This window comes from Alosa sapidissima, chromosome 5 (genome assembly GCF_018492685.1).
Source record: "Alosa sapidissima isolate fAloSap1 chromosome 5, fAloSap1.pri, whole genome shotgun sequence".
Taxonomy (NCBI): Eukaryota; Metazoa; Chordata; class Actinopteri; order Clupeiformes; family Clupeidae; genus Alosa; species Alosa sapidissima.
In genome coordinates, this window is record NC_055961.1 from 2,453,347 (window position 1) to 2,480,071 (window position 26,725).

The window sequence follows — 26,725 nt, forward strand, 5'->3', positions numbered from 1 at the left end:
ATTACTTGAAAAAAATGATATCCCGAGAAAAGTGGATTTTGAGGGGTACAGCTCCATAGACCTCCATGCATTCTGCACTCGTGGACGAGCGCCCTCATGTGGAACCACAGAAGGAACTGCAACCAGTTCAGAAACCGGAAGTTTTCCGAGAGTGGCAGTTCTCCCCTTATTAGACACTAGGCGTGTTCGACTTCAGGCAGATCTGTGCAGATGTGACTTGATGTGATGCATGCTGGGTTGAACACAATGCATACTGGGATGGACGCAATGCTTACTGGTTAGAAATTTTGTCCGACTTCTGTCAGCCGGGGAGGGACTTACCACCGTGACACCATGTCACATGACCTTAAAATATCGCGGGAGTCTTAGCCTGCAGACAGATCTTGCAATTGCCTTCCACGAGCTGCACGAGCTGAAACACGCCCTCATGACGTCAGTTCAATGACGTGATAGGGCCATTTGGGAGGAATGTCCTCATGACGATTTTGACAGAAGTCTCATGCTGCTTCTTTATGTTGGAATATGCGAAAATAAACAGAAATCGAAGGGATACCTTCTCATACGTGATTTCTGCAACAATGGTAGGCTAGCCTACTGAAAACGTTTGGATATTCTGTTATTTTCTGCTGTTGGTTAAATAGATAGACACACATATAGGGAAAACACTTGATATTGAATTTATGTGCTACAAAGCAGGCCTGTTAACTGTATGACAACAGTGGTTTATTTAAACTACATCATAAGAATTGATTTCGTCAGTCATCATGCCATCATGCTCATTGTAATGAGTAAGAATGAAAGTTCTGCTGTGTTTATTGCAAACAACATTCCGCGATATCTCCCGCGAGTCACGTCAGGCAGACTGTAGCCTGTCTGTCCGGGATGAGCTGCCCTCTGTTGTAGCTCCTCCCGGCTAGCCTCTGAAGATCACGTTTACGTAGAAAGCCAGACCAAGTCAGACTTAGTCGAAGTCAAACACGCCTATCAGGCGAGTTCGACTTGCGGCAGATCTGTGCAGATCTGACTTGATGTGATGCATGCTGGGTTGAACACAATGCATACTGGGATGGACGCAATGCTTGCTGGTTAGAAATTCTGTCCGACTTCTGTCAGCCGGGGAGGGACTTACCACCGTGACACCATGTCACATGGCCTTAAAATATCGCAAAACTGAGGGGTCTTTCAGGCAGAATTAAGACATCCAAGATAAGTGATCTTTGATCTTTGACAAAGCGTTGTGTGGTCATCCTAGCTCAACTCGTTTCACTAATGCCAATCCAGGATGAGTAGGAGCGACTATGTCAAGCCAGTTGTAAGTAATTCAGGATGTGTGCGCGTTCTCGTTTCTGCTCCAAAGTGCCCACGGTTGGAATAAAAAAGACGCGGAAAATAGCGTCATTCACACAAAGTGAACAACCGCTTTTGATAGACTTTTGTTTTGCGAGCAAATACATTTAGCAAATAGTTTATAAATGGAATAAAGCTCTTTAAAAATTAGCACGGAGGTCTGATGTGAATGACAGCTAGCTGAACCAATGAGACAACAGGTGCAGATAATAAATCCCCATGGTAACTTATGTGCCATCTCTTTTGTGAAACCAAGTCAAGGCTAAATTCATCCAGGATAACCTAAAAATCCCAGCTTAATCCCTTATCTAGGTTTTGTGAAATACCCCTCTGGCTACTTAAACGTGAGTGCAGGTTTGTCTTTATATTTTTCATATGTGAGAAAGATTTCTCACATGCAAGTGGAACCGAACAGGGTTAACACAGCGATACTAACTCGTTGCAGTGTGCGATAGCCTATATAACGGGCAGTTCATTTTGCGTTTTCAGAATCAGTCTTCGGATGGAAACTTTCCCATTTCAGCCCACTTGTGTTCGCGCTCGCAAGCTGTGGTCGCTGACGTTTCCTTTTTGACATTTTCCTTATCTAGCCTACAGCAAGCGCACACATCAACAATAACAATTAAAGTCTTCTCGTTGACTGAAATGGAGGGAAATCGGTGATTTCGTTTGATAGGCTATTGACATGGCAACTAACCGCGAATGTAACAACGTATTGTGCAGGCTACGGTTACGGTTAGTGAGGTGGAAAGTTATATAAATTACTCAGATACACCTACAATATTACATTTTGAAAATGAACAAACTAAAGTAAAATACATTTTAATTAAATAGGCTACTCATTAATTATTTTCAAAAGCTGAGCCGCATCAGAGGGATCAAAGAGCCGCATGCGGCTCCGGAGCCACGGGTTGCCGACCCCTGCAGTAGGATCCGTCATTAAACAAGAACGCCCATTGGGCCTGGTACTGCAGCATCGACCAATCACGAAGAGCTTCAAGTGACGCTGGGTATGATGTCATTTCTTCTTCCTTTTCCTCAATTTCATCCCGTGTGTGCACCACTGTCTATGGTGTGCACAGAGAAGATTTCTAGGTATAAGATCATTTCCCCGGTTGCGGTCATTCAATGAGAGATGTCAGTAAGTTGACAATTGTTTGTTTTGACAACATTGGGGAAGTATTTCCATTTACCCTACATCACTAAGCTGTTCTTTCTCTCTCTTTCTCTCTCTCTCTAGTCTTACAGGACAAGCTGTCAGACCATTCTCACCCTCTCCATCAATCAACATCAAGTGACAGGCCAATCTTCCCCCCAGAAGTGTTACAACAAATTATTGGAGAAACACTATGTCTTGATATGTCTATGCTAGGTGTTTTTAACAGAGTATCAAAATCTTGCTGTACTGTCTGTCCACTAGCCACTTTTTACCACTGTCTTACTGCTTCACTGTTTGCATGCTATATTAGCACATATGCATAACCCCTCCCTCCAGCTGGATTATGGCCACACTTATACCTATACTTAATACTTTATATAATAGGGCTGTCAAAATAACTGATTAATTTCGATTAATTAATTTGATTAAAACAATTAAAACAATTAGTGCAGATTAATCGATTCCCTATGACCTTTGACCCCGAGCCGCTCTAGTCAGTAAAAATTAGACTGTAAAATGGAGAGAGAAGAAAACGTGCTGCCTGGGTCATTGATTGGAACATTTACTTTTAAAAAACGGCCTGATGGTTTTGATAAAAAATAGTGTTGAAAATAAAGTCCTCTGCAATGTCTGCGGCAAGGAATTTGCATATCACCGGAGTTCATCAACTCTATAGTCGCACATCAATGCAAAGAAATAAGTGTTGACATTGAGGGGAGTGTTAATTTATTTTCATTGTGTCCCCTAGGTTATATCTGTGGCCTGAAATGCCTTGTATGTGAAAAAAAACCTCTTCCCGAAGGGAAGACTATACTACTTAAACGGCACATAGACAATACTACTTAAACGGCACAGAAAATCAAAAAATCCAGTGGAAACTAGATGGCAGAAGTGTGTAGGCCAATCTGCCCAGCAGCTTTTTCTACTTTGTCACCTACAGAGTTTGACAGGTACAATCTTTCAAAACGCCATGTTATTTCCCATAGACATTTGACGACCGAAGGTTGGATGGATACGGAAGTTAGGAGGCGGGACTTATTCTGGAGAGGTCTATTAGAAAGCTAGACGAGGGCCTACTTTGGGATTAGAAGAAATTATCAGAAGCCAACTGAATACACTAAAATAGACTGGATACTACCATATCGAATTTGGGTACTCTTAAATGTTGTAATTGACCAATCAATTGACCGACTTGTCTAGGAAGGATAGGCTACTTTGCAACTGCTTTCGAGCCAAATTGTTGTTAATGCGTGGGTGCACTGCTATCAGTAGCCTAGAGTGTGCGTCATGCACCGTAGACTATTTGATGAATCAAAATGCATGGTCATTAAATATGTCTAGGCCTAAGCTAAATAATGAGAGAATAAAGATTCTTAAATAATAAAAATAGGCCAACTTACTTGCTCTCACTTAAGACTTAAGTCTCACTTAAGTCATAAGTCTCCACAAAATGGCGATGATAAATAAATCTTTGGTTTCGCTTTCACCTAGTCCCGCCCACAGCCGATTCCGGAAGTAAGAATTCAATACAATTTCTCCATTGACAATTGGGGTATAAGCCATAAAAATGTAACCATACATGGTAGACTTAAAACCAGCTACGGCTGTACTAAGCGATTGTATGCTCATATAAACGGCAAAAAATCATGGGGCACCAACCTTGTTTTGAGATAAATGTATTTTATTTGCGATGTCTTGGATAAGTACTTCATTACCCATAATCCTAAACAATCCCACAGCGATGCCTCTGATTGGTTGAAAGTGCGTTATGGTAAAGTTTGAAACGTTTAGAGTAGGCTAGTTGTAAAAGTGTGCACATCCCCACCAGTGAGGTGCAGGGCAAATTGAACTAGAACTCAAAACGAATGAAATGCCCACACTCTGCTAAAACTCCCATATATTTATTAACAATACAAATTGTGAAACAAGTAGCCTACAAACATGGGCCAATGCACACAAAAAAATCAACCATGAAATAGTATATTATTACCATCAACTAAGGCTTGAAAAAAACTCAGCGGTACCCAAGGTCAGCCTAAAATGTGCAACTCCCTAACTCTGAACTCATTAATGTAGTCTAGAGTTTGGCGCGCATGCACACAGCCACACCATGATGCATTGTAACACTCTGTCTGTAATACATTGTTTACACACAGACCTCATACATGAACAATACATCAACTAAAGCATGGTGGGCACATCATTATGATTTATGATTTATTAAGAATGATCACGATGATTTCTTTTTCTGTCAAAAATGACTAACTAGCAAAGCAGCGGTCATATAGGTTTAGTCAGAGTTTTTTTTTTCTTCCGGATTTTATTTATTTTATTTTTTTCAATACATTTATGTCAACGATTCCCAGGACACTGAAAGACTGGGCAGCAAGAAACGTGTTGGGGCCCCACAACATGATGCCACAACCCAGATAACAGAATCAGATTGGCAGATAGCAGACTGCTGGTGGCATGCCGTTGGCAACCCGCTAGTGGACCGACAGAGAACCAATGAGCAAAACACCAGCAGATATGCCCTCAGTGGACCGCCAGAGAACCGATGAGCAAAACACCAGCAGATATGCCCCCAGTGGACCGCCAGAGAACCGATGAGCAAAACACCAGCAGATATGCCCTCAGTGGACCGCCAGAGAACCGATGAGCAAAACACCAGCAGATATGCCCTCAGTGGACCGCCAGTACTACACCAGCCTCTTGCTATCTGGGAAGGATGACACGGAACCACTGATTTTCGTTTTGATCCGTCGCCCACCCGCAGCATCTTTTTGGGCCCCCCGAAAGGAGAGTAGGCCGGACACAGTTTTCTGTGAATATCTCAAGAACCGTAGGGCCTAGGATGACCAGCTTTTTTCTCAAGGGGCCATGCCAACCCATCCCATATCCATGTCGAAAAACTGGTCATTATTGTAGAATCCCAGCATATTATATTATTATCATAATATAATATAATATAATATGGAGCCTGGAAGCAGGCATGCAGTGTGTTTATCTTTATAGATGTTTCTGGGTAACTGTTTTCTCCAACAAAGCAATTATTTGACTTATCACTTGAATGATTTGATAATTTAAAGTTTTTAAAAAGTAAAACAATGGTGTATTACAGTGTGCAGCCTATGCCTTTCGAATGCTGAATCAGTAGAAATGACATTTTCCAGATGTGACTCATTTTGACAGTGGTCTGCTGCCCCCTGGTGTATTTTATAGGACATACAAGAAGGTATGATGCAAGACTAAAGTTCATGCCTATTTAGTTTCCTTACAGCGAGTATGAATACACTAAAACCAAAATATTTAGGTATATGCATACTACAAAAAAGATACCTTGGTTTCTCTGAACATTACTATTCTCACCAGCTATTTGGGATGGGCCTGAATGATATTTTGCTCTCATTTGACAAGAAGCTGAGTTTGACACTTTTTATTTGACTTATTATACAAATGAACAATGTAGAATATGTATTAAGGGATTTATTTTGTGCAAACAATCAAAAATCAAATCAAAATATATTTTTTACCAGAATTTCAGCCTGAACATTTAATTACTAACATAACAACATCTCTCTAAGTTGTCACTAAGAAATTACTGTATATGTAGTTAACCATAATCATGAGATTATCTTAGATATGTATGTACATATCTATATCATTATTGACTTTATGCAGTTACTGAAGACATTGCAGCTTTCACCATTGCGTTAGAAGCATTATTTTGGAAAATGCCAAACATACCGAAGTTTTTAACAGATGAAGTTTTTTATGTTTTGCAAATGATCCATGGGTCGATAGATTGCAAGTTTTTTATGTTTCCATGAAACCAAAATGTGTTCAGCATGGACACTATTATCCCCTACATATTAATCATTGAATTTGAGAGATATCAGCTTTGAAAAGTAATGAGGCTTAAAATGACCACACTGAAATAAAAACAAATAACGCTGGAAAGGAAACTATAACACAGAACAAGACATCAAATGTTGGAGAACAAGTTGTTAAGTAAAATGGCAAGTTGTTAAGTAAATTGGCATTGTCTGTGGAGTAGACGGGAAGGGGGGTGCTAAGGGTGCTGCAGCACCCCCTGCTGGCAGGAGATACCCACTTCATGAGTATGTGAAAAGAGTGGCTTGTCTGTTTTGGATTTATTTGATTTTGAATGATTACTAAGCAGTGATGGGGAGGCAAAACATGCTAAATTAAAATGAAGGGCTTAAATAATGACATTCACCTTTATAAACATGTAAATAAGATACATACATGCACAATAAAGGTGTAGTAGTACCTCCGGCACATTTCCAACAGCGTTCAAAATGGCCCGGGTAACACCGTTACTTAAGAAAGCTTCTCTCAACCCTGCTCAAGTCGAGAACTACCGCCCTGTCTCACTCCTGCCTTTCCTATCCAAAGGCATTGAACGAGCAGTCTCCAAACAGGTCTCTGACTTCCTTTCACAGAACAACCTTCTGGATCCAAATCAGTCTGGGTTCAAAAGCGGCCACTCTACCGAAACGGCTCTGCTGTCTGTAACAGAAGCCTTAAAAGAAGCCAGGGCGACCGCTCGGTCATCAGTACTCACTCTGCTTGACTTATCGGCTGCCTTTGACACGGTTAATCACCGCATCCTTCTCTCTATACTCGCTAACATGGGAATCTCCGGTTCTGCTCTCTCCTGGTTTGAATCCTACCTCACAGGACGCTCAGGGCTCAGTGCTGGGCCCCCTTCTCTTTGCTATCTACACCACCTCCTTGGGACAGATTATCCGTTCGCATGGCTTCTCATACCACTGCTATGCAGACGACACACAGCTCTATCTGTCCTTTCCACCTGATGACCCCTTGGTTTCAGCACGGATCTCGGATTGCCTCTCAGACATAGCTACATGGATGAAGGCACACCACCTCCAGCTGAACCTCTCAAAGACTGAACTCCTGGTCCTCCCAGCTAAACCTACCATACACCACGACATCAACATCAAATTTGATTTTGATTTGAAACTTCTCAGATCATGTTGCCTCAGTCGCCCGGTCATGCCGTTTCGCACTCTACAACATACGGAAAATCAGGACTTACTTGACTCAAGATGCTACCCAACTTCTGGTTCAGGCAATAGTCATCTCACGACTCGACTACTGCAATGCTCTCCTGACAGGTCTCCCAGCCTGCGCAGTGAAACCACTTCAGATGATCCAGAACGCGGCGGCGCGCCTGGTCTACAACCAACCCAAAAGGGCACATGTTACCCCGCTGCTCATCCAGCTACACTGGCTACCTATGGCGGCCCGCATCAAATTCAAGGCTCTAACGCTTGCCTACAAAGTAGTCTCCGGTTCTGCTCCCACCTACTTGAATGCCCTCATACAGACATACGCTACCTCCAGACCGCTGCGCTCCTCAGACGAACGACGTCTAGCTCTACCACCGGTACGCTCAAGCCAATCCAAACTTTTCTCATCTGTTGTTCCTCGTTGGTGGAACACACTGCCAGTTCCTACAAGGGCAGGGACATCCTTCTCCATTTTCAAAAAACTCCTGAAGACCCAGCTCTTTAGAGAACATCTCCTCTCATAGCAACACTTACAACAAGTCTTACTGATCCTAGCACTCACCAGCCGTCTTAAACTGACAAGTAACTGTTAAAAACAGCACCCACTGATGCACTTATCCTTACTGTACTCTAATGTTTTTAAATTGTCTTAAAATTGTTGAGAATTGAAATGTCTAAAACTTAAACTGTTTACCATGTTGTTAGTCGCTTTGGCTAAAAAAGCGTCAGCCAAATGTAATGTAATGTAATGTAATGTAATGTAGTATCATATAAATCTGTTTAGTCGTCTAAACATCACTGTTGCTAGGACAGGTTTAGCAGCAGGGGACTCCCATGGAGATCTCCCAGGATCATTAAGCTACTGTGGCTCCATTCAGAAGCTCTGGAAAAGCTCACAAGCAGAACTCAAATATCAGACCACCATATTACAGTGTCTTGTGAAATGTCACTAACAAGCACCCCTTTTGTACAAATTATTATATACAATTATATTTATAAAATAAATATGTTTGATCAAAGTGTTTATACAAATAAGAAAAAGAATACCTAAAGGTATAAATATATTTATCTTGTTTAGCAGAAGTTCCCATGGGATATACAATCAATTGTATATCCCACACACATAGATTCTAGTCTCTGGAGTGAATATCACCCTGGATTAGTCTTGCGTCTCTCACGTCAGAGCCTTATATCTCACATTAAGCAAAAGCGCCATCTGCTGGCCATTTCATGTAAAGGTCAGCTTCAAGAACAAATTGGGTGACAACCAGACTGTTACGCGGTTACTGATAAAGACTGGGTCATCTCTAGACCAGCGCCAGGATTGTTCCAGAATCAGCGTCTGTTGGTCCCCTTTACCACTCGCTGTTCTGACCCCTGCAGTGGCTCTCATCAGTAACAAGGCTGAGAATTCACAACATGAACAGAATGGGTAAGATTGGCTCAGGTGAGGCTTCGGTCTATTCCAAAATATGGCTGGATCTATACCAAGTCAGGTTACGGTCCATTCCAAATCATGGCTAGATCTATACCAGGTCAGGTTGGATCAATTCCAAATCATGGCTAGATCTATACCAGGTCAGGTTGGATCAATTCCAAATCATGGCTAGATCTATACCAGGTCAGGTTGGATCTATTCCAAATCATGGCTAGATCTATACCAGGTCAGGTTACGGTCCATTCCAAATCATGGCTAGATCTATACCAGGTCAGGTTGCGGTCCATTCCAAATCATGGCTAGATCTATACCAGGTCAGGTTACGGTCCATTCCAAATCATGGCTAGATCTATACCAGGTCAGGTCGGATCTATTCCAAATCATGGCTAGATCTACAGTATACCAGGTCAGGTTGTGGTCCACTGCAGGTCAGCCCCAGATGATGGCTACTGAGGCGAGTTGTGTGTGTGTGTCAGCAGGTGGGCAGGGCCTCCCTGAGTTCTGTGTGTGTGTATAGTGTGTGTGTGTGTGTGTGTGTACTCAGCAGGTGGGCAGGACCTCTCTGAGTTGTGTGTGCGTATGTGTGCGTGTGTGTATGTGCGTGTGCGTGTGCGTGTGTATAGTGTGTGTATGTGTGTGTGCGCGTGTGTGTGTGTATGTGTATAGTGTATAGTGTATAGATTAGTCTTGTGTGTGTATAGTGTGTGTGTGTGTGTGTGTGTGTGTGTACTCAGCAGGTGGGCAGGGCCTCCCTGAGCTGTGTGTGTGTGTGTGTGTGTGTGTTCTCAGCAGGTGGGCAGGGCCTCCCTGAGCTGCCTCCACAGCATCAGCATCTGGCGGGGGCTGCGCTTGTGCACCAGCATCACGTTGCGGTACGCGCACGGCTTCTCCCGCTCGCCCTCGGGGAGGTCAAAGGTCATGAAGCCGGGGTGGTGCGTGGGGGACAGGCCCAGACGGCGTAGGCACATGCCCAGGTACACGTCGTCGATGGGGAACAGGTGCACCTGCCGCGACACCTCCCGGAACCGCTGCGCCAGCCAGCCCGAGTAGACCACGCCTCCCCCGCCCGCGTACGCCGGGTACACGCCCACGTAGAAGCTCTCCGGGATGAAGTATTTGGTCTCAGGCTGCCGATTGGGCCAGGCGTGGCTGATGACATCACCAACCAGGAAGTCCCAGACGGCCTGTGTGGCGTTGTTGTTGATGTTGTTGTTGATGTCGTTGTTGTTGTTGTTGGGTGTGGTGGGCAGTGTGCGGGGTGTCTGGCTGAGCAGGTAGTCCAGCAGGGGTCCCGTGCGCACAAACACGTCGTCGTCGCCCTTGAAGACGAAGCGAGCACCAGGGCAGTGCTGGCCGAACCAGTCCCAGAAGAGCACGTCCTTCAACGTCAGGTTGAAGAAGGTGTCGCGGAAGTCCCACTGGAGGATGTCGCCGTGGCGATGGCTCTCCAGCTCCAGCAGGGCGTTGAGGTTCGGGTGGGGGCCCGTCGACGAGTCCTGGCGGCCCAGCAGGAACACGGTGCGCACCAGGCCTCCTCTTCCTCCTCCTCTTCCTCCTCCACCTGCTGACTCGACCGGTACCCAACCACTCTTCCCCCACGTCTCCCGAATCGCCTGACGACTCTCAAAGTTGCCCACCTGATAACACAATAATCTCTCTCATTATTATTTGTTAATATGTAACTAAACAACATATTAACAATACTATTATAATGTGTTTATTTACTAAATTACTTTTTCAGTCATTTGGTTGTGTTAAATAACTTAACAAAAGCGACAATACAATTTTATACCATAATAATAATAATAATAATAATAATAATAATAAAACAACAAGAACAGTATAACAGAGGGAGAGAAACAGCTAAAACAGCTAAAAACAATAGATTACAGAGTAATACATATCTGATCCCCTAGTGAGTGTAATACATATCTGATCCCCTAGTGAGTGTAATACATATCTGATCCCCTAGTGAGAGTGAGATCATGAGAGTGATGCATATCTGATGAGTGCTGAGAGGAGCACACAGTAGAGTAATGCACCTGGGACTTGATGGCCATGAGCAGCGTGGGTTGCTCTGCGTCCCCCTCGGCTCTGGGGCCCACCAGGGGCCCGCGGGGCTCACACAGGTGTGGCTGGTCCATCAGCAGCGGGTAGGTCCTGCAGTCCATGGACAGCACAAAGTCCTTCATCTGCTGCGGCAGCTCGTTAAAGTCCGGCAGCTGGGACGACCCCTGGGGCCGCCACTCACACGCTCCCCCCCCTGTTGCCCCGTTTACCCCCCCACCCAGCGTTCCGTTGCCCCCTCGCCGTCGCCGCGCCCTGAGGATGGGGTTGTGGCGGCGGTCGAGCTGGTGCTGCAGGCGGTTCCAGAGCGCTCCGTCCTGCAGCCGCAGGTTCCAGAAGGGGCCGAGCGGGTGCGACGCCACGGCAACGGAGTTCTTGGAGGCGCCGGGGGCGACGAAGTGCAGTGGGAGAGGAGGCGGAGCCTGACTGCTGTTGTAGGAGATGGTGACGAAGATGGACACCAGGATGTAGATGAGCAGGTGACCCATCATCATGCAGGGCAGCAGGCACAGGCACAGCACACGACTGTTGCAGCAACACCGCGCCATCGCACCTACACACTGCACACACACACACTAAACACACACACGCACTACACACACACACACCGCTGGGGGGGAGAAAAGGGGTGGAGGGAGGGAGGGAGGGACAGAGAGAGACATTTTGTTTGGTTATTAATACTGGAAACATGTCAGACCTGCCTCTTCCGACCTTAACACAGCGCACAATGTTATCTTTATGTACAGTGGGAAAGTAAGCATAGACGTGGAGAGCCTGGTAGGTGGCGGCTCAACTAGGAGTGGGAGACAGAAGGGACATACAGTACGGAACAGAACTTTCCACAGCAGCCATTTTGACATAAATAGTAGGGTAACCACAGGTGTTACTAATTATGACAATGAAGTCCCTGTTCAGTTTAAGTGTGGTAGAAGAACTTAAAAATCCCAACAGTCACAATTGTGACCATACATAAAAATCTTGCTCTTGTGCCTTTAAAACTGTTAATGGATGAATTATCAATACATTTCTCCCAGAAATAGAAACCTGAAAGGGTCTCAGTTAAATATGTGCAGTGCCAAATGTGTAGTGTAATTTGTCACATGGCCAGAGCTGCTTATGTTTTGGTTGCACCCTGACCAGAAAATGTCCACCCAAAAGCTCCCAAACTAAAGCTTAGAAAAGTATGTTTATGTAAACATAGGACAAAGATTTTTTGTACACATCATCTTTAAGGTGTCTAGTATGGAGGGATGCAATTGAAATATGTGAACTTTGTTCAGCGTTCTCATAGCATGAGCGAACATGATGACGGTCACAATTGGGAAACAACATAGTCCGATTTTAGGGATTTTCACACATTTCATTGTGCAATCATCTAATTTCCTCTAAATTCCATTCAGAGATGATATGGGGACATTGTCCCAGGTCTGTTCTTTACATTTAAATTTGTATCATGTGGCATTTCTCAACATTGCCTCTGCAATTCTCTATTATATTCTAAGTGTGCCAATTTTTACATAGCTGCCTGATAACTGCCCAGTGTGTTGAATAGGAACATAGCTGCCCATGACTGGCCATAGTGTGTTGAATAGGAACATAGCTGCCCATGACTGGCCATAGTGTTGCAAGATGGCTAAGTGTGAGGGAACTTCTTCAGGCCTGGGCCCCTGTTGGTGTGTGTGTGTGTGTGTGTGTGTGTGTGTGTGTGTGTGCTCAACTCTTCAGCCAGGTATACAGTTATGAGCTATATAGTGAAATCACCTGTTTAAGGTGCAGGGGTAGAATCAATACATGGTACTTTTACTGATTTTTCCCATCTTGGGATCCAGGTTATTTCTGCTCTCTCATTTCTCCCAGGGCACCTACATATGATAGCCACACACAGAGGCTTCGTTCTCGGGGCACTGTGTGGAATGCCGCTCACCTCACACTCGCCCAGCGCACATCAGCACATTTCCACCGCTAACATTCCAATTAAAAATGACACCCTTACTGTGAAAGCAAATGCTCGAGGGGATTTCTGCAGGGCCTCTCTAAAGCACCCTGTCAGTGTCTTTCTCTCAGCTTTAAGCTGTTTGTGCTGTGTTCAGCTTTAAGCTGTTTGTTCCTCATGTTCAGCTTTGAGGTGTCTCTGCTGTACGTGTTCAGCTGAGCGCAGTAGGTATGTTTTCTGTGTTTGTGCTGTACGTGTTCAGAGCAGTAGGTATGTCTGCTGTGTTTGCTGTGTTCGGCTGAGAGCAGTAGGTATGTCTGCTGTGTTTGCTGTGTTTGTGTGTTCAGCTGAGCGCAGACATGTATGTTTGCTGTGTTTGTGCTGTAGTCAGGACCAGATTTCAGGATTCTATAACCCTGTAGGCATTTTTGAGGAAAAGTTGTTATACAGCATTTTTAGATAGTTCAAATTGTCCTTAATACAAATCCACCATATAACATTTTTTTTAGGTCCCCAGTTTCTCAGAATTTTCCTTCAAAAATGGATGCCTTGCTATCAGGCGAGAAAATACTGGTAGATAGGGTAAAAATGTAAACCTTTATGGATCACCACAAAACTTTCCCAGTTTGTCACTTACACTAAGACAAGTATTTTTTGTATTACAAGTTTTCTGAAATGTAATGTTTAAATATGCAAATGAGGCTTAATCTACTGAAATATGCGCTAATATGCACAAATTTCCAAATTTGACACGTACACATTGGATGAAGCCATTTGAGGGGAAAAGTTGTTATACATGATATTTTGAAGGTTCAATGTCTCCTGAATATAAATCCACTATATAACATATTCATTAGGGTACCAGTTCTTAATATTTTGTACTGAAACAATATGCGTCTCTCACACTTTCAAAACACCACCGTATGAATGGGGAAAAAAAAAAAAACAGATATCACCGTAAAACTCAGTTTTCTGAAATGTTACTTTTTTGATTCATATTACTATGATTCATACAAGTATCACATGACATTCTGCATTTGCAAGCAGCAGTACATGGGTTAGGCTTACAACTGCATCTAGCTGTCTTGCATTCTTTGGTGCAACCACAGGATATAAACTCCTCACAAGCATCCGGAACCGGAGCCAGTCAGCGCATGAAAACCTGGAAGCAGATCAAGGACCTGTGGTTACATCTGCAAATGTTCCACTATTGCGTGCCTTCATCCAGATCTTTTGGCATGACATCATGTGGAAATGGGCAATCGGCAGTACCAAGACTCTCGCTGAGACAACAATGTTTGATGCGTTGCTTCTAATGCAGTGAAATCATATGCAGCAATGAGGCGTTGCAGAATGTTTCGGTCTGCCTTGACACTTTTCACCTTTCCAGTTTTTGGATCTGACTTCTTAACTTCAAACAAAGACACAAACGTTAAATACTTGTTCTTTTTAAGTTTGTCCCTGAACGAGACTCTCCCCCCTCCCCCAGATGGCAACAGACTCTCAACAACAAATGTATCTAATTGACTTTGACATTTCTGTGGTGCTGTCAACAGCTCGCTTTCAATATCCTGCGTGGCCAAGTTTGCAATGTGTTGCAGGGTCTGGGACAGGTTGGCAGAGAAAAGGCCAAACCTCTGCAAGACTGCAAGCAAAGCATCTTCATCTGCATTGTCCCGTTTCATTCTGCCTTTTGTCGTTTCACTATGGATGTAGTTATCATCTGGTCCCTGGCCAAACTATTGGCTTTTTGAATAGGAGCGCTAGGGGCACTGCTATGATCGCATCAAAATCACTATTTTTAAAACACTAAGAAGGCTCGACAGAACATGACACCAGGGTCTCTACACATGAACTCGAGCATTGGGAACATTGTTTGTGTAGCCTAGAAGAAGTTTCCTTAAAATAACAACACTGGACCTTACCTATGGTAACAACCGGAAGACAAGGCGATGTAGGTCCTGTGCTAACAAAAACGTATTTAAAGTAAATTCTTTGCAACGAACAATGTTATCAATACTCGAGTTCATATGTAGGAAGCCTGATAATAGTACAAGCAAAGTGTCAAGTTGTGTCAAGCCGCCTTAGTATTTTAAAATTAGCCATTTTGATGCGATCAAAGTAGTACCCCTAGCCTAAGTTTGGAAATGTGTGCATATTAGTGCATATTTCAGTAGATTAAGCCTCATTTGCATATTTAAACATTACATTTCAGAAAACTTGTAATACAAAAAATACTTGTCTTAATTTAAGTGACAAACTGGGAAAGTTTTGTGGTGATCCATTAAGGTTTACATTTTTACCCTATCTACCAGTATTTTCTCGCCTGATAGCAAGGCTGAAGAAGTCTGAAGAAGAACAGCAGCTCTGTGGAGGGGGACCTGGACAGGGCGAACCAGTTGAACCAGTTCTACAACAGGTTTGACTGCCCTGCTCCAGCTCCAATGGCGGTGGTCTGTCCACCATCCCCCAGCCCCCACCCCCCCTCAATACCAGCGCAACACTCACCTCCATCATCACAGGCTATCGTACTGTACCCCCACCATCACTGGATTTTGCACCCCTCCCCCACATGGCGATCACGAACAATGAGGTGACAACGACCTCAGTCAACAGCCATCAGACACACAGATCCCAGATGCACCCCTCCCCTTCCCCTCCCCTTACACCCCTCACCATTACAAAAGATCAAGTGACAGTCCAACTTAAGAAATTGCGCAGCAATAAAGCAGCTGGGCCTGACAGACTGTGCCCAAGGCTACTCAAGGCCTGTGCTGCTGAACTGGGGGAGCCACTGAAGCACATCTTCAATTTGAGCCTACGCCTTGGACAAGTTCCAACACTGTGGAAGACATCATGTCTCACCCCTGTCCCTAAGAAGCCACACCCTAGTGAGCTTAATGACTACAGACCTGTCGCTCTTACATTACATGTGATGAAGACAATGGAGCGATTGGTCTTAGGTATGCTCAGACCCCAGGTATGCCATGCACTAGACCCGTTACAGTTTGCTTACCAGGAGAAAGTGGGCGTGGACGATGCCATCACTTATCTTCTACACAGGACACATTCCCACCTAGACAAGGGGAAAAGTGCTGTGAGAATCATGTTCTTTGATTTCTCAAGTGCTTTTAACACCATCCAGCCCCTCAGATTGGGAGACAAGCTCTTGCAGATGGGTGTGGACGCTCACCTGGTAACCTGGATTACAGATTACCTGACAGAGCGACCACAGTTCGTCAGACTGAAGAACTGTCTCTCTGACACTGTGATCTGCAGCACCGGAGCGCCACAGGGAACTGTGCTCTCTCCAGTCCTGTTCACCCTGTACACATCTGACTTCTGCTACAACACCGAGTCATGCCACATGCAGAAGTTTTCTGATGATACTGCAATTGTGGGGTGTATCAGGAACGGGCAGGAGGAGGAGTACAGGAGCCTGGTGGAGGACTTTGTGCAATGGTGCAAACTCAATCATCTTCAACTTAACACTTCAAAGACCAAGGAGATGGTGGTGGATTTCCGCAGGTCTAACGGTCTAAGGTCTAAAGGTCTATATTAGCACATCAGCACATATGCATAACCCCCCCCCCCCCCCTTCATGCCACAGCCGAACTGTGGCCACACTTATACATTTTCTTAAATAGTTAAATATATAGATATATAGACTTTACTTTATTTCTGCATTGTTGCACTGTTGACTTACTCATTTGCACTATCACCATGACCACTATCACCATTGCACTACCACCATGACACTCATTCACACAGAGCACCTTAGAGCACCTTACCATACCTTACTATGCACAGAGAATCACAGGCTCAGTCCCTGCCTCAGTCATTGCAAGCGCCTCTGATTGATTAATCACCACTATGTGGATACTGTTTTTAGAATTGATTTAGATTAAGTGTTAGTATAATTTGTATTTTTGTAATTTGTATTTTAGTATATTTTTATATATTGTATTAAGTGTTGGTATATTACATTACATTTGGCTGACGCTTTTTAACCAAAGCGACTAACGACATGGTAAACAGTAAGTTTTAGAACAATTCTCACAATTTTAGGACAGTTTAAAAAACATTAGAGTACAGTAAGAATAAGTGCGTCGGTGAGTGCTGTTTTTAACAGTTACTTGTCAGTTTAAAACGGCTGGTGAGTGCTAGGATCAGTAAGACTTGTTGTAACTGTTGCTATGAGAGTAGATGTTCTCTAAAGAGCTGGGTCTTCAGGAGTTTTTTGAAAGTGGAAAAGGATGTCCCTGCCCTTGTAGGAACTGGCAGTGTGTTCCACCAACGAGGAACAACAGATGAGAAAAGTTTGGATTGGCTTGAGCGTACCGGTGGTATAATTTGTATTTTAGTATATTTAGCATATTCTTTATCTTCTACTGTCCTTACTGCTTAGTTGTGTTTTTATATTATATACTTTAATTACTCTTTCTGCTGTTAAAGAATGTGTTTGTGTTGTATGTATGCTGCTGCTGAGACCTTGAATTTCCCCTGGGGATCAATAAAGTATCTATCTATCTATCTATCTAAGGCATCCACTTTTGAAGGAAAATTCTGAGAAACTTGGGACCTAAAAAAAATGCTATATGGTGGATTTGTATTAAGGACCCGAACTATCTAAAAATGCTGTATAACAACTTTTCCTCAAAAATGCCTACTGCCTCTTTTCTGAGGCCTTTTTTCAATGTTTGGTCCAGACTGTAATGTTCAGCTTTGAGGTGTTTGTGCTGGTTTCAGTTTTGAGGTGTTTGTGTCATGTTCAGCTTTGAGGTGTTTGTGCTGTGTTAAGCTTTAAGCTGTTTGTTCCTCATGTTCAGCTTTGAGGTGTTTGTGTTGGTTTCAGCTTTGAAGTGTTTGTGTCATGTTCAGCTTTGAGGTGTCTGTGCTGTACGTGTTCAGCTGAGCGCAGTAGGTATGTTTGCTGTGTTTGTGCTGTACGTGTTCAGAGCAGTAGGTATGTTTGTTGTGTTCAGAGCAGCAGGTATGTTTGCTGTGTTTGTGTGTTCAACTGAGAGCAGTAGGTATGTTTGCTGTGTTCAGATTGGTAGGTGTTTGCTGTGTTCAGAGTGGCAGGTATGTTTGCTGTGTTCAGATTGGTAGGTGTTTGCTGTGTTCAGAGTGGCAGGTATGTTTGCTGTGTTCAGAGTGGCAGGTATGTTTGCTGTGTTCAGATTGGTAGGTGTTTGCTGTGTTCAGAGTGGCAGGTATGTTTGCTGTGTTCAGAGTGGCAGGTATGTTTGCTGTGTTCAGAGTGGTAGGTTTGTTCTTCAGGCAGCTTGTGTGTGGTTCTGCGTCTCCATGGAGACGGTCCCGGGGGGCTTGTTAGGCTCACCTGGGCTTTAGAGGGTCCGCGTCGTCCCCGCGTCCCCGCAGTCCCCGCAGTCCCCGCGTCCCCGCAGTCCCAGCTATTTACATCATCTAGCGCACAGCACCATCTTAATGGAGGCAGCAGAGAAAACCTGCCTGTGTCTCCTAAATGCCCCATACTGAGAAATAAATGCCCCATACTGAGACATAAATGCCCCATACTGAGACATAAATACCCCATACTGAGACATAAATGCCCCATACTGAGACATAAATACCCCATACTGAGAAATAAATACCCCATACTGAGACATAAATGCCCCATACTGAGAAATAAATACCCCATACTGAGAGTGTGCCGTAAATACCCCATACTGAGAGTGTGAGGAAAGTCACACGCGTTTGAAAACAGGCTAAACGCGTTTTGGCCCAAGTGACTTCACATCCGATTGGCACACTCTGCTAACTAGCACATTAGTGGCGCGCACACATAACAATGGGAGAACCTGAAGAGGCTTGAGATTATACCATCTTAATGTGACAACTATTTAAAAAGAAATGCAACTTACCAGTAAAACACACACGCAGACACCGCTGTTCGATTTGTTGTAATCCAAAGTCACATGTCTCTTGATGTCTTCAAGCCATTGCTCCTCTGCTGAGTTTCCAGACCAGGTACGCCATGTCGATTATAATCTGTGTGATGACCAACAGAATGAACGCAATACTGAGCTAACACATTTGAATGGCAAGAAACCACCTGTCTGCCATTCGCTCGTGTGGACCGGGAACAGGTGTGTGTTTCACCTGTGCAATCTACCGTCAGCATCAGACAGCTTGATGGGAGCTGGCTGCCAGGGAGCATGTTCCCGTGGGACTGAACATGCAAATAGGAATCGTCTGCAGGGGGGGGGGGGGGGGGGGGGGGGGGGCATTTGCAAGGCACACCCTCTGCAAATCAAATATTTTCTTAATAGTAATTTTCCATGTCCTGATATGTTTGCATTTATGAAAAATACATCTGTTGGTGCCCATAATGGTTGACAGTATCTGTTGATATTTACTACACACCACTTTACTACATAACACAGAATGAAGGCAAGGCAAGGCAAGGCAAGGCAAGGCAAGTGTATAGCACATTTCATACACAAAGGCGACTCAATGTGCTTTACACCATCAGAAACATTCAACCAACATTAAGTAAAAAAGAAAATAAAAAGTTATAAAACAGTATAAAAAGATTGTTCAAATCTATAAAACACAGGGTGGAGTCTGTTAAAATTGTTTCAAATGTTAAAGTCAAATAACAAATATGAGAAAATACATTAAAACAACATAATTAAATGAATTAATAAGTAAAATAATAATAATAAAATAAAATAAATAAAAATGTAAATAAATACAATTCCGAGTAGTCAAATTCAATAAATACAATTGCAGTTTTTTTCACAATTTCTAAAACACCTTTTTTTGAAACTCTCTACCTTTTCCTCAAAACTGGAAACACAAAACTCATTTTTCATTTATACATTCTCGAAACCCTTGAATCTTGTTACACAACTGAACAATCACTTCAAAACACTTTTAACTTTGTTCAAAACTAACTAATGGTCTCAGATCGTTCACACATCAGGCACAATGCAAATCCTGCAGAGCAGTGCTTAAACAATACACCAAACAGTGGAAGACACAGTGTTCAGGGCGTATCGCTCCTGGAGGAATGTTTATTCAATTCAATTTTAAAAATAAAATACGTCAACATCACAGACAATATTGTCCCTTCTGAGGCACCGGGGGAAGCAGGCTCTTGTGTGTGTGTGTGTGTGTGTGTGTGTGTGTGTGTGTGGCGTTTCCCAACCCCATGGGGGAAGCAGGCTCTTGTGTGGCGTATCCAGCCTTGACACGATTCTTCCTTTATGTCGCCACAAGCCAACCCCCATCACCCGCAGGAGATCGACCCTGATACACAGTGCGGTTGTCTGTCATACACCCTCTATCTCCAACTCGAGAAGAACTCCTCTATGGGATTGAGGAATGGGGAGTGTGGTGGGAGGTATATATTGAGAAACGGTTCACTGATGATGAGCCATTCCCTTATTTGAGCAGCGCGATGGAAACTGACATTGTCCCAAATTATGGCATGACAATATTGGTCATTCAGCGCATTCTGCAGAGCTACCAAAGTATCCCGAAGACCTGCAGGAAAAATGAGAAGGTGCTGAGTATCCTGAAGACCTGCAGGAGAAGTGAGAAGGTGCTGAGCATCCTGAAGAGCTGCAGGAAAATTGAGAAAGTGCTGAGTATCCTGAAGAGCTGCAGGAGAAGTGAGAAGGTGCTGAGCATCCTGAAGAGCTGCAGGAGAAGTGAGAAGGTCCTGAGCATCCTGAAGACCTGCAGGAGAAGTGAGAAGGTGCTGAGTGTTCTATGGTCCCAGTGTGAGGTGGTGGTGGAGAACCCCACGGTTGCTCATGGAAACACAAATGGTCACATTGCCACCACGCTGGACCTATGTTCCGGCCCTTTTCCTCCTCTTGGCTAAATCGAAACCCGCTCCATCCACAAATTGCATCCAATTCAAATATTCTCTATATGAAGAAATAAATCGATAGTTTTGTAAGTGAACAGGAAGACAGGCGAATTACAGTAAGAGTGCATTACAATGAAATCAAAAAGAGATTAATTCAATAAATGTGTTCAGGCATTTGAGAATTTGATTCAGAGAATGGTGTTTAGTGTTTTAGCAACTGTGAAAACTGTAAGAGACTCAGGAGAAGGCAGCTGTAAATAATGTGGTTTTAACAAGGGTGTAGGTTTGGTCTGAGCGTTGGTGGGGACACTACCAACTAACAGCCCCTGATGTGAAAATAAGGTGTCATGTATGCCATAATATTCATAATGAGCAATAGCAATATCTGATTATAGATTCAAAGAGTTGATTGTGATGTATTTGTTTATGACATAAACCACTCAGATAAAGATTGTCTGGTAATGTCAACACATGCATGGGAATGATAAAGGCATTTACAGTCAATAAAATACACTCTGTGCTAAATATGAAGCACTGTATTGACCTTTTTCATAGGGCAGGGGTTAAATGACTGGGTATATGTTTAGCCATGCTACACACACACACACACACACAAACACAGAGAGAGAGAGATTGTGTGTGTGAGAGAGTGTGTGTGTATGTGTGAGAGAGAGCAAGAGAGAGAGAGAAAGAGAGCATTAGGGAGAGGAGAGAGGGAAAGAGAGAGTGTGTGTGAGAGAGAGAGATAGTGTGTGTGTGTGTGAGAGAGAGATAGTGTGTGTGTGTGTGTGAGAGAGAGAGATAGTGTGTGTGTGTGTGAGAGAGAGAGATAGTGTGTGTGTGTGTGAGAGAGAGTGTGTGTGTGAGAGTGTGTGTGTGAGAGAGAGCATCAGGGAGAGGAGAGAGGGAAAGGTATTTAGTAGCATATTGAATGAAAGAATCCAAACCTTCCTTAACAAGCACAATACCCTGTGTAAAAAACAAATTGGCTTTCTTCCAAACCATTGTACTACAGATCACATTTACACCCTACACACCCTAATCAACAAATACGTAAAAGACAAGAAAAATGGAAAACTATTTGTATGTTTTGTCGACGAAAAAAGCATTTGACTCTATTTGGCACAACAGACTATACTACAAACTTTTAGAAACTGGTGTAGGGGGTAAAGTATATGATGTGATCAAATCAATGTATTCAAACAATAAATGCAGTGTAAAAATTGGCTAAAAAACTTTCACACAGAAGTCAAAAGTCTTCACACAGAAACGAGGAGTGAGACAGGGCTGCAGTCTGAGTCCAACTCTGTTCAACATCTACATCAATGAGTTAGCGGTGCAGTTGGAACAGTCTGCAGGCCCTGGACTCGCCCTCCAGAACACAGAAGTCAAATTTCTGCTCTTTGCAGATGATCTGGTCCTCCTATCCCCTTCTGAACAAGGCCTTCAACAACACCTGGACCTGCTGGCAAAATACTGCCAGACCTGGGCCCTGTCAGTAAACCCCACAAAAACAAAAGTCATGATTTTTCAAAAGAAACCCAGATGTCAGGAACACAGACACACGTTTACTCTTGGTGGCACCGCCCTAGAGCTCACGATGCAGTATACTTAGCTCGGTCTGGCCATTACTGCATCAGGAAGTTTCAGCATGGCAGTGAATGCACTCAAAGAAAAAGCCCGCAGAGCCCTCTATGCAATACAATCTAAATTTTACAATATAAATATACCAATATCAATTTGGTGCAAATTATTTGACAGCATAATACAGCCTATTGCGCTGTATGGAAGTGAAGTGTGGGGTCCACTCAGCATGCATAACTACAGGGTGCGTTTCCCGTACAACTACGGAGGTTAGCTTTTTACTAACGTGGTACGATGCATCGTTCAACTAACCAACATGTAAGTTACGACTGTTTCCCAAAACCTTGTACTTTGTTAGCATAGTACTTTGGAGCCAGACATTGTAAACATTCGGGGCTTAGCCCATTTAAAAAAATTTTAAATAACCCCCTAACTACATAGTTCTCAGTAAAAATGTCAAGTTTTTTTTGCCTGAAATTGCACTGTGCCTATTTACAAGGGCATTGTTCCCACCTCTTTTGGGGTCAACCATCAAGTGCTGGACCTCTATAGAAAGCTGAGAACCTGTAGCTTTCGTAGGAAGCAGTCAAGATAACTGTATGATGTACTGACAAAGAGCTACAGAGGCTAGAATATAGTTTTTTCTTTCTGCCGGATTACAAGCATCTCTGAACTGACCACATTTCAGCCCTCTAGGTCACTTGATATCCCTTAGAAACACAACTAAGCCCTAGAAACCAGCTGTGTGCAAAAGTTGATCAATATAGAATGAAAATATGAGTGCTTTAGACTATTTTATTAGATTATTTGCCAAGGTATGCCCATGCGTTTTGTAAAATGCCTATGGATACTCCCCATAGGACTTTTTGTTATCCAAAAACAAGGGGTAAGAGGGTTAAGGCTGCCAGTCTTATGACATCATTTTCTATATTTTTGATATGTTGCTGAGTATAACAAACAGCAAAGAAAAGTGATTGATAATGACTGACTGACTATTATTGTGTTACATGCTTCAAATGTAAAGCACTTTGAGCTGCATTCTGTGTATGAAAGGTGCTATACAAATAAAGCTTTATTATTATTATTATTATTATTATAAAATGCATACTGACAATCAAATGCACATGAACCCCTTTGTGTAGAAGCATAATCCTGGTCTCAAATGAAAGGTAACACTTTGAGGTTTCTTGTGGACTATTTAGATTGTATGTCAGGTGTTCTGATATAGACTGACTACACAAAATATGGATGTTATGATGAATGATAAGGTCTTTATGGAATTTTGTGGCCACTGAAGTGCATCGGTAAGAATGCACTCTTGAAGATGTTCAAGGGGGGTCTTGGGTATTTATTAAATAATAAATCAGTAATTACATTATAATTGTATCTATTGGTGTGGGTGTGTGTGTGTGTGGTTTCTGAAAGGGAAACAGAAATGACAAAGGAGAATAATTACTCCTAAATACAGTGCTATAAGAAATTAGCATCCATAGCCTAGCCAACATACAAATATGAAATAGCCTGGCCTACAATAAGCTAACACAAAATGCTCCATTAATAGTTATGAAGATAGCTTGTCAAAACAGTACTGTTTCCCCTCATAATATACCAAATGACGATTACAAACATCCATTTTACAGATATCTCAACACCATAAGCATGATTATACAAGATAAGAAGACGGCAGATAAATATAAAGCACTGTAACCTCACGGGTAAAGTCGCGCAAAAAAATTCGCGGTAAAAGTTTACCTCCACGATTGAAATCAAGCAAAGTTGAGACATAAATCCTGCCTAAATGTACACCATGAAACATATAAACAACAATAAGGAATCGTACTTACAGTTCTGGACGCACACAAGACACAAGATGCATGAAATAACTACAAACTAAGCATGTGGATTAAACAGTGAAACATGGCGACCTCTCCCCAAACTTTCTGGAATATTACTATACACGCTTCATTCACATGCGTGCACGGGAGGAGGCGCTCTCTGATTGGCTGATTCTATTATTACTAAATGTCAATCTGGCACTCATGTCAGACCCTTTGTCACAATGGAATAATTACAAAAAAAGTCTCTATTTTTGCATTTACTTTGTTGGTTCAATGAGTGTGTATAAGATAGACTATACATCTGTACAACTAATATTGGATAATACTAATAATTATAATAATATTGGAACATGAAGATTCAATTTCTATGGATTCTTGTGAATATTTCAGTACCCAATATGAGGCATCTACTTATTGTGCTGCAGCTACACTGCAGCCAGAAGTCAGGGTATCACCAAAAGCGGAGGAGGGGGAGGGGGGCATTTTGGATCAAATTTAATTGAGACATAATAAAATTAATCTGAGAATGTAAAGCACTATACAGATTGTACATGAAAAAAAGTTGTTATTTTTGGATTCCCAAGAGCCAAAGCTTTGAAATGGTGTATAACATTACTATGCTACATAGCAATATGGTGCATACAATTGATTTAGAATGTTGGGGGGAGGTGGGGGAGGGGGGTAACCGTCCCGCCGGCGGGACACTGAAAGTTATTTGGCTAAATAATGACTTTTAGTGAATTTTGTGTAAACTAATGGACACATTGAGACTTAAAAAATGTGAAACTAACATTCAACAGATTCAAGGTATCTGACTGGCACTACACTGTGACACAAAATTATAGTTTTGGGTCTTTCAAGAGGCAATATCTGTTCATATCTGTTTAGCATGTACTTAGTTAATTAAGCGTTTCTTATGGTTTGTATATTATAGTATTTGTTTATTTTCATTAGGCTATTGTTTGATATGACATTATTGTTTATTATTGCTATTCTCCTTCTTCCTCTTCCCTGATCTCATCTGTGTGACAAATATATAGAATATGTTATACTATAATATACATAATATTATGATATAATTACAGTATGGCCAGTCATCATGATACAAGGGTATTTTAGAAGGAATGCATTATCATCTTGACATAGGCGTTTCTAAATTATATTAATTTTGTAATTTAGCAAGATTATTCATAGGTTTCATCAGGCCCCTTTACACAGGTGCATAAAATCAAGCACCTAGATTATGAATGCAGACTGCATGGTGCTTGATTAACACACTTATGGAAAGGGCCCTTTCCTCTCAATATATCATTGTAATGTTTTTTTTTTTAGTTAATAATTAGTTAGGCAGCCAAAACAACATAACATGACTTTTATATTTATGTGGACTCTTGGATTATAAGATCTGTGGTGGTGGATAGGATATCAACAAGGTTTTAAGGTAGGCTTATGCAACATATGACACTGAAAAGTTGACATGGGCAGATAACTGTTAATGTTTTTTTCTGACATTTCAAAACAGTGTAGCCTAATTTATTACAAGACGAGGATCACTTTGTTTTGGGAGCTGGAATTTCTTATTCTGCAGTAGGCTTAGCTAGCCTATGAGAGTATTGAATTTGCCTTTTCCGCCGACGAACGAGGACATTTAACGTTAACGTTAAGCATTTAGGGAGCTAGCCAAGTAGCCTAACGTTAGCCTGCCTAACTGACAGAAAGCTCTTAACGTGAAATCACCAACCTGAAACAACACCATCCGTCAGTTCACTGGGCGATGCTGTTGCTTGAACGGAGCTGGGTGGTCTTTTGAAAAACTTTCTAATATCCATAACGTTTCAACAACATGTACACAAAGTGTTTTATCACAGACTGTAAAAGTGACAGACTTCTGACAGAGGCTTTTTGGAACACCGAAGCCATGACGTAGCGTTGTCAAGGCAGCATTTTCACTGGATCTAAACAAATCAATCTAACCATTGAAATCACCATAGCCCAGAGACCTGGCATAGATCGTGTAGCAAGTCAAATTATTTTTCAATATTGGGCTTTGAAAATAAGGGATATATTTCCTCAGTAATAGAGCATTTGGTGACATTTATAGAGAAACCGAGGGGAAGTTATATTGGAAATAAGAGTTGCCGGGAATTTAAAACACTAAAAAAAGATTCGGGGCTTAAGCCCCCTAAGCCACCCCCTAGCTCCGCCACTGTTTGAACCATGTTGGTTTCAACCAACATAGTTCAGACAATGGTTGCAGATGTGTTCGGAGAATGTCGGGCTCTGTCGGTTAGAGCCGCAGAAGGACGCATGAAGTCACGCATGAAGTCACGCATGAAGTCACGTAAAAGTAATGAAATTTGTCATTGCATGACGTTTCCTGGGCCCATTAGTTATAATATCATTAATAATAATAATAATAATAATAATAATAATAATAATAATAATGATAATACGTA

General features: G+C 42.6%; 1 protein-coding gene and 1 long non-coding RNA gene across 4 annotated transcripts; both read right to left on the reverse strand.

Annotated features, from left to right (window-relative positions):
* Positions 1-4,863: 4,863 nt before the first annotated feature.
* On the reverse strand, positions 4,864-13,372 carry LOC121709370. Its single transcript, XR_006031929.1, has 3 exons — positions 13,361-13,372; positions 5,537-5,542; positions 4,864-5,368 (listed from the first exon to the last, which is right to left on the reverse strand). It is a non-coding gene; the product is annotated as an uncharacterized LOC121709370 (long non-coding RNA).
* Positions 8,612-24,469, reverse strand: LOC121709330 (N-acetyllactosaminide beta-1,3-N-acetylglucosaminyltransferase 2). 3 transcript variants are annotated; one of them, XM_042092625.1, is made up of 4 exons: positions 24,276-24,469; positions 18,890-19,016; positions 11,044-11,678; positions 8,612-10,638 (listed from the first exon to the last, which is right to left on the reverse strand). In XM_042092625.1, the coding sequence occupies exons 3-4, from the start codon at positions 11,614-11,616 to the stop codon at positions 9,787-9,789; spliced, it is 1,425 nt and encodes a 474-aa protein (XP_041948559.1). In that variant the 5' UTR covers positions 11,617-11,678; positions 18,890-19,016; positions 24,276-24,469; the 3' UTR covers positions 8,612-9,786. The 3 variants fall into 3 exon arrangements, with proteins under 3 accessions (XP_041948559.1, XP_041948560.1, XP_041948558.1); XM_042092626.1 differs by lacking the exon at positions 24,276-24,469 and adding an exon at positions 23,544-23,555; XM_042092624.1 differs by lacking the exon at positions 24,276-24,469 and adding an exon at positions 19,128-19,210.
* Positions 24,470-26,725: the final 2,256 nt, after the last annotated feature.